Source organism: Myodes glareolus, chromosome 18 (genome assembly GCF_982192425.1).
Source record: "Myodes glareolus chromosome 18, mMyoGla1.1, whole genome shotgun sequence".
Taxonomy (NCBI): domain Eukaryota; kingdom Metazoa; phylum Chordata; class Mammalia; order Rodentia; family Cricetidae; genus Myodes; species Myodes glareolus.
In genome coordinates this window covers 65,803,348-65,816,599 of record NC_142043.1, presented here as the reverse complement: position 1 = coordinate 65,816,599, position 13,252 = coordinate 65,803,348, and the positions used below count along the sequence as shown (strand labels likewise).

At 54.4% G+C, this 13,252-nt stretch overlaps 1 protein-coding gene across 2 annotated transcripts; it reads left to right on the top strand.

The window, feature by feature from the left end:
* Positions 1 to 2,798: 2,798 nt before the first annotated feature.
* On the top strand, positions 2,799 to 11,309 carry Pi16 (peptidase inhibitor 16). 2 transcript variants are annotated; one of them, XM_048451253.3, is made up of 7 exons: positions 2,799 to 3,018; positions 5,664 to 5,885; positions 8,517 to 8,626; positions 8,888 to 8,976; positions 9,453 to 10,319; positions 10,488 to 10,599; positions 10,916 to 11,309. In XM_048451253.3, the coding sequence occupies exons 1-6, from the start codon at positions 2,848 to 2,850 to the stop codon at positions 10,577 to 10,579; spliced, it is 1,551 nt and encodes a 516-aa protein (XP_048307210.2). In that variant the 5' UTR covers positions 2,799 to 2,847; the 3' UTR covers positions 10,580 to 10,599; positions 10,916 to 11,309. The 2 variants fall into 2 exon arrangements, with proteins under 2 accessions (XP_048307210.2, XP_048307209.2); XM_048451252.3 differs by having other exon boundaries at positions 2,800 to 3,018; positions 10,488 to 11,309.
* The last annotated feature ends 1,943 nt before the right edge of the window (positions 11,310 to 13,252 follow it).

The window sequence follows — 13,252 nt, the reverse complement described above, 5'->3', positions numbered from 1 at the left end:
CGGGTTTCCTCGAGGCAGGGGAGTGTGTTCCGCGTGTTCCACGTCACAGATCTTGGCCTTTGCTCCTGTCTCCAAGTCTGAAATGTACCTGTTCACATGGTACTTGTTGTGGGAATTTTACTCCTTTGCTCTTTTGAGGGCCCACCACCCAGTTCCCAAATAAATCACCCATGGAGGCTTATTCCTAGTTATGAGTGTCTGGCCTTAGCTTGGCTTGTTTCTTGCCAGCTTTTCTTATCTTATTAACCTTCTGCCTCCGGGCTTTTATCTTTCTCTATTTCTGTATACATTTCATTGCTTCTTTCTCCATAGTTTGCTGTGCCTGACCCCTGGCATCCTCCTCTCCTTGTTCTCTTGCTTCTCGTTCTCCTTCTCTTTATCCTCTCTGCCTGCCAGCCCCGCCTATCCTTGCTCCTGCCTTGCTAGTGACCGTTCATCTCTTTATTAGGACCATCAGGTGTTTTAGACAGGATAGTCACACAGCTTCACAGATGCGGCATAAACAAAGGTCACCCAGCTGAAGATACCATCCCCAGCAGGTGCCTCTGCTATCATCAGTTCTCTCTGCTCTGTGGTTTTGGGTCCCTGTGCACGAGGTGCTGTGTGAGGAAGACCACCTCTAAGATAAGCAGATGCTCGCTCGGAGTGGTGGTGCACACTCAGAATCCCAGAACTTGGAGGCAGGAGATCAGGAGTTTGAGGTCATCCTGAGTTGCGTAGTGAGTTCAATGTCACCCTGGGCTACATGAGACCTTGTCTCAGAAAAAAAAAAAAAAGCAAGAGATGAGAATGGAGGGCTGGAGGAAGGGCTGTCTGGGGACAGCTAACCCTTCCTTCTGCTGCTCCTTGTCTTCACACTCTTTCCTGGTCCCCAGTGCCAGCTGTCAGTAGCTCTGAGCCTGGCCAGTCACAAACACCTGCACGGGCTGGCCCCCTGCCAGTCATACACACTCCCTATCCCTGCTCTGTCCTGCCTGTGCCCCTCCCTCCTCACGCTTGACCGCAGACTCAGGCCCAGCCTCATGTTTCTCGAAGAAGGTGGTTTATCATTTTGTCCCATCTGTCCTGTGAGGCCTGCGACAACAGTTCTGCATCAGTAATTTGTGTTAGCCCAGACAGGTGCCTACTGAGTCAAATCTCAACCCATTGCTCCTGGTCTGAAATGAGTTCAGCCATTTTAGCCATTTTAACCATTTTCCTTTTAATTAAATTCCTCTGCCTGCCTGCTTTCGTGGTGGTCTCCAGTGCTGGGGACCAAACCCATGTGCCCTGACCCTGAGCTCCACCCAGCTCTTGTCTGTGTGTCGTCTTAGCTCAGATTTATATGTGACTATCCATCCCACTTTGGGAATTCTCCCAATGGAAAAGCCTGGGTTCTTTCCTTCTCTGTGAGAGGAAGCAGATGTTACACCAGGAAGAGAGTATTCCGAGGTGTGGATGCCAACGGTTCCAGAAAGGGCTGTGGCCCACAGGAGCCAGTTGTCCCCTCTCATGGCAGCTCCCTCACCCAAGGACCCACCCTTCGTGGCACCATCTCCAGGTGGCCATGTGGAGAGGGTGCTAGAACCGCTTCTGGGAGGAACACCCGGAAGGGCCATGGGATTCAAACAAGTAAGCACTGTCACCCGTAAGTTTGCAGCGGGCTGACAGAAGTGCTGGCGGTGGCTGGAGAGGCGCAGTGAAGAGCAAGCAAGGATCTAGTTCAACGTAGACGACTGAGGCAGGAGCAATGCCACACAGCAGAGCGAAGGCCCTGTGGGCCATCATTTCCCTCAGGCAGTTCACTTTAGATCACTCTTGGAGTAGACGTCTCCGGACCCCCCCCCCCCCACTTCTGATACCCCTTCTATATGTGTCTGTTTGAATTCTAGTTATTCTTTTTTTGGTTTTGGTTTTTTGAGACAGGGTTTCTCTGTGGCTTTGGAGCCTGGCCTTGAACTCACGGAGATTCGCCTTTTTTTGCCTCCTGAGTGCTGGAATTAAAGGTGTGTGCTTCTGCTGCCCGGCTTGTTCTTAAGCTGTCACACTTAAATGTTCACAAATCTGTACTGGTCAGGAACTTCAACTCCATATTTCATGTCTCAGAGATCTTTTCAAAAAATGGAGAGGGGGACACCTGCAATTGCAGAAGGAGAGCAACTGGAGAGTAGCTAGTCTGGGCTACATAATGAAAACCCCATCCGAGGAATGAGAGACCGCAACCCCCTTCCACCCCCCTCCGGCTTCTTTCTTGTCTCTGTGACTTTTCCTAGTCTCATTTAAAAGGCTGTGTTGGGACTAAAGAGAAGGTTCAGCATTGAGGAGTGCCTGATGCTCTTGCAGAGGACCTGAGGTGCTAATGCGGCTATCACGACTCAGTTCTACCACAAGCATCGCCCTGGCCAGGGCTTAGGGACCCAGGCAGCTGGGCACATCCTCTCATCCCCCCTTGCTCTCAGTGGCACTGGCAACTTCCTCATCTTGCCAAATCCTGGGGTGGGGCTGGGGGAAGCAGATCTATATGGCTCCTTCCTTGTCCTGTCCTCAGCATCTGTGGACATGAGCTGTTTCTGGAATTACCCCCTGCGGATCTGCCCACACCTCTGGAGGGTCCATGGAGCTCACAGGCCCTGGCCTGAGCCCCGGTACCGAGAGAAGAGACTGTTGCCAAGGACTCCAGGGAAGTGGACTCAACTCTGGTCCAGACCCAAGGCACCCAGCCCTCCTGGAGACATTGTGTGAGCTGGGCTGGGCGTCCAGACACAGCCCCCGCCGCCCCACCCTAGCCAGGGTGGTGCTTGTGTGGGAAGGACTTTTAAGTCCAGCCGCCAGACCCCTGACCGGGAGAGACTGAGAGGGCTGGCCACCATGCATAGCTCCTGCAGCCTCTGCACGACAGTGCTGTCCTCACTGCTGCTGCTGCTGACTGCTGCTGGCCCCACCTCAGCCCTCACGGAGGATGAGAAGCAAACCATGGTGGAGCTTCACAACTTGTACCGTGCCCAGGTGTCCCCCCCAGCCTCAGACATGCTGCAGATGGTAAGTGTGACTGAGGGTCTGCCTCCTGGGATTGGAGGGGTGCTGGGCGCAGCCTGCTGCAGCCTTTTGCCTCACCCCACCCCTCGTGGGGATGCTCTCGGACCCCTTCCTCTGGCCAACAGCAGAGTCCCTAGTGCTCTATAATGCTGGCCCTCATAGCCACTCCATCATCTAGATGGGGAAACTGAGGCTTGAGGGACCTGCACTCAGGCTTAAACCCTGGCTCCCCACACCGATGGCCTCCTCCTCAACTCTTCCCAAGATGTGATGACCTAAGGGGAACTCTTTGTGAATGGCCTGACAATCCCTGAGAAGAGGAGCCTGGATGAACCTGGGAAGCGCTGGGGAGGGGAGAGCATGCCTGAGAAGGGCCACAGGTGCTGTCTCCAGCACCCAGACTGTGGCTTAGGGCCCCTGCTGTGTGCCCTCAGCTTCTCATCCATGAAATGAGGTCATAAGTACATCCACATACGTGGGCTGAATCTCACACATGTAATCCTGCATGCAGCGAAGTCTAAAGTACACACGTAGCACAAATACAAACTGTCTTCATGTCAGCAAGAAGGGCGCAGACAACAGGAGCCAGAGGCAGGGTGGCGGCGGCCAATCTGGTAGGAGGGGTGCTATCAGATGACAGGGTTGGGACAGGATGTCTGCTCTGGTTTCAACTGATAAAGTAAGATCCCTTTCTGTCCTTGCAGAGGTCTGACTGGTCCAGCCCCCCGCCCCCCTCTGGTGACCTGAAACCCCTGAGCCAAAAGCCAAGTCCCCAGGGAAATACAGCAACAAAGCTGGGGTCCCCACGTCTAGGTGGTAGCCTCAGCTTGTCCTCTGTGGCTTGGTGACTGAGGAAACCTTTTCCTGCTGGACGCTTAGGTATGGCAGTCCCTGCCCTGCAGGTCACACAGAAGTGTGAGAAGTTTTCACAGCACCATAGCCATCTCAACCCCGTTGTCCTTGGCAACCAGGAACCAATCTGAAGCCAGGATACTAGTTATCAGTTACCTGGACTCTGAGGTCACATACCCCGGCGGCCAGTGTGCACCTTGCTCAGGGTGCCCCTCACCTGGCTAGCACCTTGTCATTTAGCTCCATCTCTTTCTCCACCCTCAATCTGGCTACACGGCCTTCCCACGGCCCACAGTACTAGTTGCCTGTGCCACTGACCACAGTGGTCATGTTCTCCAAGTGACTTAGGACTACGTGAAGTTGGGTTTCTTGGTTCTTACTGTTGCTTTAACCTGGCCCTGTGCCCAGGACTACTGAATGACAGGGCGGACGGACTTACTTCCAGGACAAAGGATCATGGTTCTTGCAATGCCACAGGCTGAGAAATCCACAGTGGCTTCCCTCTTGGTCACGAAGAACTGACAACTATCTATGAAATACCCACAATCCCCAGCACTGTGGCCGATGGAGAGCAGGGTACTGTCAGCCCTAGAAGGGGCCTGTCTACCCTGGAGCCCTGCAGATCACCCTAGAGTCCCTGACCAGTTTCCACCCTCACTATTGCCAGAGTCCAAGGGACTACCCAGATCTGTGATTTGAAGCCAAAATGTCTAGAGCAGGGACGGCCAGGTGTCCATCAGGTAAAAGTGCTTGCCTGAGCAAACCTGATGAACTGAGTTCCCTCCCTAGAGTGACAAAGAAAGGACTCCCTAAAGCTGTCCTCTGACGGTCGTGCAGGCACTGTTGGGTGTGCATGACATACACACACCTAATAGTATGTACAAAAATATTAAAAATGACCAGAGAGAGGGATCACTAAGGCACAGCGGTGGTTCTGCCCCAGTTCAGTTCCCATGAGGACTCCAGGCAGCTGCTCCTGAAAGCACTGACAGGGTGGGAAGTGGGTAGGGTCTCTTCGTCACCACGCTCTTGCTGCTTTTTTGGCTGTCGGGCTCTGGAAGCTGGAATGGTGGCCCCCAGAGGGTTGAACAAGAGTCCCAGCAGGCATCCATTTCCAGGAAAGGCCAAGAACAGAATTTAATAGAATCCAGACCTCCTGTCTCAGTCTTTGGGGTCAGATGCCCTGATCCTTCACCTCCCACACTGGCTGCTTCTTCTCCTAGCCAGGGACAGAACCTCGGAGCGGGTCTAAGCAAAACTGCTCTTTTCCCAGCATAATCTCCACGGAGAGAGAGCATTGACCTGGGGTTAAGCAAGGCTCTGACGACTGGAAGTGAGGGACCTTCTGTGTGCCACACAGACACAGTTTTATCGGGAGGAGGGACCCGATGAAGGGAGTTGAGCTCTTAGGGAGAGAGCCTGGCGGGAAAGGCCTAGGCAGTGGGGTGGGCCCTGTGTTAGATGCATGGACCAGAACAAACCATCAGTCCTCCAGCGTATCCCTGGACATCTTCCGAGCATCTCCACCCCCTCCCCAGCTACACAGAACATTCCAAGTAAGATCACACTCGTCCTCAGTGCCCCACCTCGCCCTGTGAGGGGTAAGAGAGGCCTGAGGTGGCCTTCTCCCGATCCCACTGAAACCCACAGGGATCAGATGCCTGAGAAAAGTCGGAAGTCACCTTGCTAAGGGTGGTGAGGCAAGCCCTGTCTCTGGCCTACTGAGGTCCCAGGACACCCCCAGCCTACTCTAACCACACTCACCTCCCTCTCCTGCCTCCCTGGCTGCCCTGCAGAGGTGGGACGACGACCTAGCCGCCTTCGCCAAGGCCTATGCGCAGAAATGTGTGTGGGGACACAACAAGGAGCGTGGCCGGCGCGGAGAGAACTTGTTCGCCATCACCGACGAGGGCATGGACGTGCCGCTGGCCGTGGAGAACTGGTTTGAGGAGCGCGAACACTACAACCTCAGCACAGCCGCCTGCGACCCCGGCCAGATGTGCGGCCACTACACTCAGGTGACAGGGCCAGGAGGGCGGGGGTGGGGCGGAGGAAGGGCAGACGTCGTCGGGCGCTGAGCTCAGGTGTGGGGTGGGGGTGAGGGCTGAGGCTTCCAGGAGTCGGGCAGGCCGATCCAGGAGTTGGATCAGCCACGTGATGGGGGCGTCTCTTGGTGTCGGGCATGGCCACCGGCACGATGGGCGGGGCGGACCGGGGCCTCCAGGTGTGTGGGGCCACGTGTGTGGAGAGGGTCTGGACCTCATGAAGTAGGGAGAGGGCTCCAAGTGATGTGATGTGCCAGTGCGTGCGTGAGTTTGGTCTGAACCTCGAGGTGCACGTTGGGCGGGCGAGTGTGTGTGTGTGTGTGGGGGGGGTGCGCTGGGGCCTCTTAGTGTTGGGTGGAGCCACCTGGTCCAGGGGCGGGTGGGGCGGGCAGGATCTGCGGGTGTTGGGTAGAGCCTCGTGCTGGCCCAGGTGGGGCGGTTCGTAGCTTTTTGGCTCCAGTGGGAGCAGCCTGCCTTTAGAATGGTACTCTCCTTCGAGCCTCTGTAAACGATGTCCACAGCAGATAGCGCGCAGTCAGAGGCCACTCAGACTGCCCCCACCGTTTTCATCTCTTCATAAAGGCTCATCTTCTGACAACCTAGGTCACCCTTTTCAGCCTGGTGTCACAGCGCCGGCCTCCTGAATGCAATGGTTGTCCTGGGTGACAGTGGACCCTCAGAGGTCCAAAGCATTTGCAGCAGCCACACATGCCCCACTTAACCCTTTCCTGTCATTTGTTGCTCTTGGCTCTCTCTCTCTCCTTCTCTCTCTCTCTCTCTCCCCCCTCCTTCTCTCCCTCCCTCCCCTCCCCCCTTTCCCTCCCTCTTCTTTTTCTCTTTTTTTGGTTTTTCGAGACAGGGTTTCTCAGTGTAGCCTTGACTGTCCTGGAATTCTCTCCGTAGACTAGGCTGGCCTCGAACTCACAGGGATCTGCCTGTCCCTGCTTTCTCCCAAGTGCTGGGATTCAAGGTGTGCACCACCACCACCCAGCACTCTTGGCGTTTTTCACGTCTAATTTGCTGTTTCAAATCTGCCAAACTGATAAAGCAAATAGACGAACTCATTTAATTTTTGCTTTAGAAAAAAAAAAAAAAACCTCTGTAAAAGGGTAGATGAGTGTAGTGGGTAAGGGAGCTGCCACCAAGCCTGACCGCGCTGGGTCCCCTCTACCCCATTTACAAAATAATAAAAAAAAGTTTTAAAAACACTTAGGATTAGAGCTGGGTGGTGGCGCACGCCTTTAATCCCAGCACTCAGGAGGCAGAGGCAGGTGGATCTCTGTGAGTTTGAGGCCAGCCTGGTCTACAAGAGCTAGTTCTAGGACAGGCTCCAAAACCACAGAGAAACCCTGTCTCCAAAACAAAAAACAAACAAACAAAAAAAAACAAAAACAAAAAAACACCACAAACAAACAAACAAACAGCAAAACCATTTAGGATTAGAATTAAAGGAATTGTTTTCTCTCCCCGATGCTTATTGTACAAATGATTGCACCAGAAGCCAAAGGGAAAGAATCCCACATCCTTCCCTCCCATTTTCAGTGCCCTTTGGAGCTGATATTTTTAGCCCTAATCTTAAGGAAATACTCAGAAGCACCCACCCAGGATGGGAAATTGTGAGGTCCCGGCACCCTCCCTCCTGGGACCCTGCAACTCACCTCACCCAACACAGTGCCGCCAGACTGACCAAGCTCTCTCTGGCTCTACTCAAAGCCAGACGCCATCTCTGACCAAACAGGAACCCGAGGAGCCATAGAGAGCACAAGCAGGGCCCCTCCCCACCTCCCATCCCCAGACAACCTGAGCCTAGAAATGGAGGAAAGCCTGGTGTTCTCAGACCCATGGCAGGACACACATTTTTGTTTTGTTGTTGAGACAGGTCTCATTAGGTAACCAAGGTGACCTGAACTCCCACGGAGATCTGCCTGTCTCTGTCTCCAGAGCTGGGATTAACACTGTTTTGTTTTTGTTCATAAGAAAAAATTATTCTAGTAGCCAGCCCATTTCCTCCAAAGAGGCAGACAAAGTGAGTGAGAAGGACCCTGGCGGAGGTGAGAGTCGGGATGAAGGAAGGTTTCAGTTCAGAGTTCAGTTCAGTTCAGTTCAGAGAAGAAAGAGACCTTTCTTCCTTGGTCTTCCCTTGTGGCTGTAACTCTCCACCGTCTCTTCTTTGTGTGTACCCCTTGTTTAAAAGGACAGAGCTGGGTGTGGTGGCGCACACCTTTGGTTCCAGCACTCAGGGGGCAGAGGCAGGCGGATCTCTTGAGTTCTCAGTCAACCTGGTCTACAAAGCAAGTTCCTGGATAGCCAGGACTACACAGAGAAACCCTGCCCAAAAGAAATCCCACAAAACAAAACAAACAAAAAATACCCTAAGAACCTCTAGAAAGAGGCCACAGGGAAAGTGGACAGGGTGTGTCAGAGGCCTGGTGACGCTGTTTGACAGGAGAGGGTAGATGCTATTACCTCCAACCCCTAGCCGATTTGGAAGGCCAAGGCTATAGAGTGTCTTCAAGCCACCCACAGAAAGCTGGAGTGGAGCTCCGCGGGGCAGGGACTATTTCCCCAGCCCAGAGCTAACCTGCTGGGTTTGCCCTCCTTTAGGTAGTCTGGAGCAAGACGGAGAGGATTGGTTGTGGTTCCCACTTCTGTGAGTCGCTCCAGGGGGTGGAGGAAGCCAACATCCATTTGCTGGTGTGCAACTATGAGCCCCCGTAAGTGCCCGCGAGGAGAGAACAGACCTGGATACAGCTCAAGGACGCTGTGGGCTGGCCCTGTCCCTCCTGGCAGCTGTGACCGGCCTCATGGCAGGTCTAATTTAGTTAGCCAGAGGATGCCAGGGAGCCTGTGATCCCCAGCAAGCAACTTGTGGGAGTTAGCAGCCCCATGGGCTCCTGACCTGTTGTGTCTCTGGGAACCGTGGGGATGGGTAAGAAGGAGCGGACCTTCCCCTGCAGCAACGCCTTCTCCTTCAGGGGGAACGTGAAGGGGCGCAAGCCCTACCAGGAAGGAACTCCTTGCTCCCAGTGCCCCATTGGCTACAACTGCGAGAACTCTCTCTGTGGTGAGTGACAGGCCAGAGCTGAGAAGGGGTTGGAAGAATGCGAAGCTGTCTGGGTGGCCTCGAGTCTCAGGACTCCCATCTTGAGAAGCAGGAGATGGGGCTACAGATGCTACGGCGGGGGCCCTCTGCGACTTTTTGCCCTTCCTGCACCGCCACCTTGGCGCCCCAAGTGACAGATTCCATCTTTCGGTCCCTACAGAGGGTTGAGAACCAGAGGCTGTGCTAGGGGGCGTGGCTGAGCGGGAAGGTTTGGGCTGGTGGGCGGGATCTGTGATCGAATAGGCGGGGCCTCCAATTCAGTCCCTAAGGGAAGCTTGGAGAAAGTGGTGGGTGGAGGAGTCGTGTCAATGACGAGAATTTACTTTACCAGAGGGGCACACCCGCTGCAGAGGCGTGTGGCTTGCGCGACCCAGTGGAATATTGCGCGGCCGGGTGGGGTCCCGTTTGCAACACTAAGGCTTAGCCTTGCCAAACAGAGCCCACAAGAAACCCGAAAGAGGAGCAGGATTCTCCTCCACGGATGACCGAGGTCCCTTCCACCATCCGGGCAACTGAAGCCTCAAGCTCCAGGGAAACCGGTACTCCGTCCCTAGCAACCTCTGAGACTCTACGCTTCTCCGCGGTAACAAAGGTCTCCGACTCCCTGGCAACCGAGTCCTCACCTGCGGTAGAATCAAAAGCCCCATCTTCCTTAGCAACGGAAGGCCCCTCCTCCATGGCAACAGAGGCTCTATCTTTCCCGACCGAGGTCCCCTACGTTTCCACTACGCACACTCAGCCCTCAATGGATGAAGGGCCAGTTAACTTCCTCACATCAGCGCATATTCCTGTCCCCAAATCTACGGACCAAGAAGGCAGCAAGTCGAGAGCAACCTCCGTGAGCCCAGAGATTTCTCTGTACCCTAAGATATCCCTGGCACAGACAGGAGAGTCCTTACCCCAGGCTCAGGAGGAGGCTGAGGCAGATGCTGAGTTGCCTGAAGCAGAGGCAGAGTTCCCTGAGGCAGAGGCCGAATTGCCTGAGGCAGAAGTCCAGTTGCCTGAGGCAGAGGCCCCGTTGCCTGAAGTAGAGGCCCGGTTGCCAGAAGTAGAGGCCCTGTTGCCTGAAGCAGAGGCCCAGTCGCCTGGGGCAGAGGGCAAATTGCCAGAGGCAGAGGCTGAGCTGCCTGTTTCCAGTGAGGTGGTGGTCCCACTTCTTCCAGCCCAGGAGCATGGTGGGCCGCAGGCCTCACTGGACCACTCGGGCCCCCCTGCCTCCACATCTCTGCCCAACTTGCCCAGTGCCTCTGCCGCGGCTAATGCCACAGGTGGGCGCACCTTGGCCCTACAGTCACCCTTGACAGGTAAGGCCCGCAGCCCTCCTTCCCTTCCTGGCTGGCGTCCTGTGCTGGTACCAGCAGTTGGGGCATGGCAAAGCACGCTGATCTGGAGGATGCTTCCTCTGCCTGGGGCCTGCACCGTGCATGGACTCAGGCTTTTCAAACCGAGTCACAGCCCCTTCTTTTCTGCAGGTGCCGACTTGGATTTGGAGAATTCTGGTCATGCACAGAGTCCTTTCCTGGGACTGCTGCTGCCTCCTTTGCTGCTGAGTGGACTATTCTGAAGGGGACACTCAGAGGCAAGGTCTGGTGAGACTGGCCTCCTGCCTCTTCTGGATTCTGTCTCCAAGTTAGAAGCCAGAGCTTCTGGAGCAGGTCCTGCTCTCTGCACACCCTCCCTTCCCTCTCTGCAGAGCAGTGCCAGCCCAGTACCCTGAGAAGTGCTTCTTCCACGGGGTGGGGGTGGGGTGCTGCCCTCAGCTGGGCTCTAGGGGCCGCTGTGCCTAAGGACAGAGGATCGTAGCCTCCTCAGGAACTGCTTGGCCCCTTCTAGTCCCTTGGGCTCTTTCTTGAGCTTTTTGAGGCCGGGAGTGTCTGCAGAAGTCCCTACTCCTTCCCAGGGAGAAGAGGTAGCCGCCTGACTGCTCTGTCCTCCATCCTGTCCCCAGCCCTCAAACAAGATTCTGCCTGGCTAAAGGCCCTCTGGAAGGGAAAAGCTGTGGGGTCCAGCTCACCAGAAATCGCACACTAGGGCCCTTCCTGCCCCTTACAACAGAGCCCCACAGAGGACATGATTCTGGGGATACCTGCCTGCCCCACAGGGTGGGAGAGGGGTGCTGTCTGCCTGCAGGCTCTGTGGCTCCTGATCTCTGAGTGTCCGGATGGCTGGGACAGTAGACCATGAGGGGCAGGTGAAGAACAAGCCCCACTCAAGTGGGGTTCTGTGGGTGGGGAGACAGGGAGCAGGGAACCCAGGTGGCCTTGACTCCTGAATAAAGCCTGTTTGAGAGCCGAGTCTCTGCTGTATGAGATGGAGCGCTGTGGGCAGCTGCTTCTGCCCACCTAAGCAACTCTGGCCTTTTCTCTCCCCTCTCCCTCACTCTGAGCCCCTCCTTTTCTTTCTGTATCTTCTGCTCCAACCAAGCCACAAGTGGTCTGGCAGGAAAGAGAGAGCAGAGAGAAGGCAGCTCAGGGTGCCTGGTGACTCTCCTAACCTCAGTCTCAGTGGGTGCTGGCTCTCCTAACCTCTTACTCAGGTGACTTCAGGACATTTTCACAAGAGTGCTGATGCTCGGGGCCTGTCCTGGACACAGGCTTCTTTTGTTGTTGTTTTTTTGAGATAGAGTTTCTCTGTAGCTTTGGTGCCTGTCCTGAACTAGCTCCTGTAGACCAGGCTGGCCTAGAACTGACAAGAGATCCACCTGCCTCTCTGCCTCCCAAGTGCTGGGATTAAAGGCATGGGCCACCACCGCCCGGCCTTGGACACAGGTTTCAAAATGGTCAGGGTAACTCAGGTGCTTGGAGGAACACTGAGACAGAGTCCCCGGAACTAGAAACTTCTCTGGGGATCAGAATAGAGCGGTCCAGACGTGTCGTGGACCAGAAAACAAGTACTGACTCTGATCCAGGCTGTTCCTCTCAATAAAGACTTAGATAGCATCTATTTAAACTATACAACTTGGGGTCAGTGAGATGGTTCATGGGTAGAGGTGCTTGCTGTCAAGCCAGTGACCCGAGTTCAATTCCCTGGACCCACATGATAGAAAACAGACTCCTACAAGTCATCCTCCAACCACATAAGTGCCGTGGCACACATTTTCCTACCCCAACATCTTTATTTAGGCGGTTTTATTTTTTGCTTTCTTTGTTTTCGAGACAGGGTCTTTATGTAGCCCTGGCTGTCCTGGAGCTCTGAATGTAGCCCAGGCTGGACTCAAACTGAGAGCTCCACCTGGTTCTGCCTCCTGAGTGCTGGGATGAAAAGCATGCACCACCATACTTGGCTGAAAAAAAATTTTAACACACACAACTCAATGTTTTGAAGATTTATTTAGTGTCTGTCAGGGTGGGGCAAGCACAGTGATGGTCATGCAGAGGGTGACCTGCAGAGATAGTTCTGAGTTCCGGGGCTCAAACTCAGGTGTCAGGCTTAGCGGCAGGTGCCTTTACCCACTGGGCCAACCTGACGGGTTTAGTATATTACAGGACTATGTAACTATAGCTAGTACCAACATTTTCACTACCCACGAAACACCTTACACCGGTCCCCACTCTCACACAACCCCCCTTAGCCCGAAGCAACTGATCCTCTATTTTCTATCTATGTCCATTTCCTGTTCCTTCTTTTTTTTGGTGAGAGGGGGAGGGGCTCCTCTCCTGCCACCACAGGGACCAGGTGTGGTGACAAACACCTCTACCTGCTAAGCTGTTTCACAGCTCTCGTTTGCCTCCTTTTGACAAATCAATGTATTTGTGATGACTTAACATATCTTTGAGGTTTATGCATTCTGCAGCATGAATGCTTTCTTCACTACAAAGCTGCATTGTGTGTACGGGTTTGTGTGTCGCACTCACATGTGCATATGCGCGTGCAGCCGTGGTCAGTCTCGGGTGTCACGCTAAGGAGCCGTCACCTGTTTTTGTGAGATGACTGGTATCTCTCAGGAATGCTGAAGCACAGTTTGGCTAGGTTAGCCAAGGCGCTGCAGGGATCTGTCTCTACTCCTCATTCACCCTGCCCCCAGTGCTAAGGATACAAACCTGCATCGCCGTACCCAGCTTTTGTGGGGGTGCTAGGGATCACACTTGAGCTCTCATGCTTGTGCAGCAGGTACCTTACGGACTGACCCATCTCCCCAGCCCCAGTTGTGAGAATTTTGCATGGATGCCATCTTAGTCCTTGTCTACTTAAGTATGTTATTGTTAGAGTGTTGACTTTTTTCAAAGGCCTTCCTTCT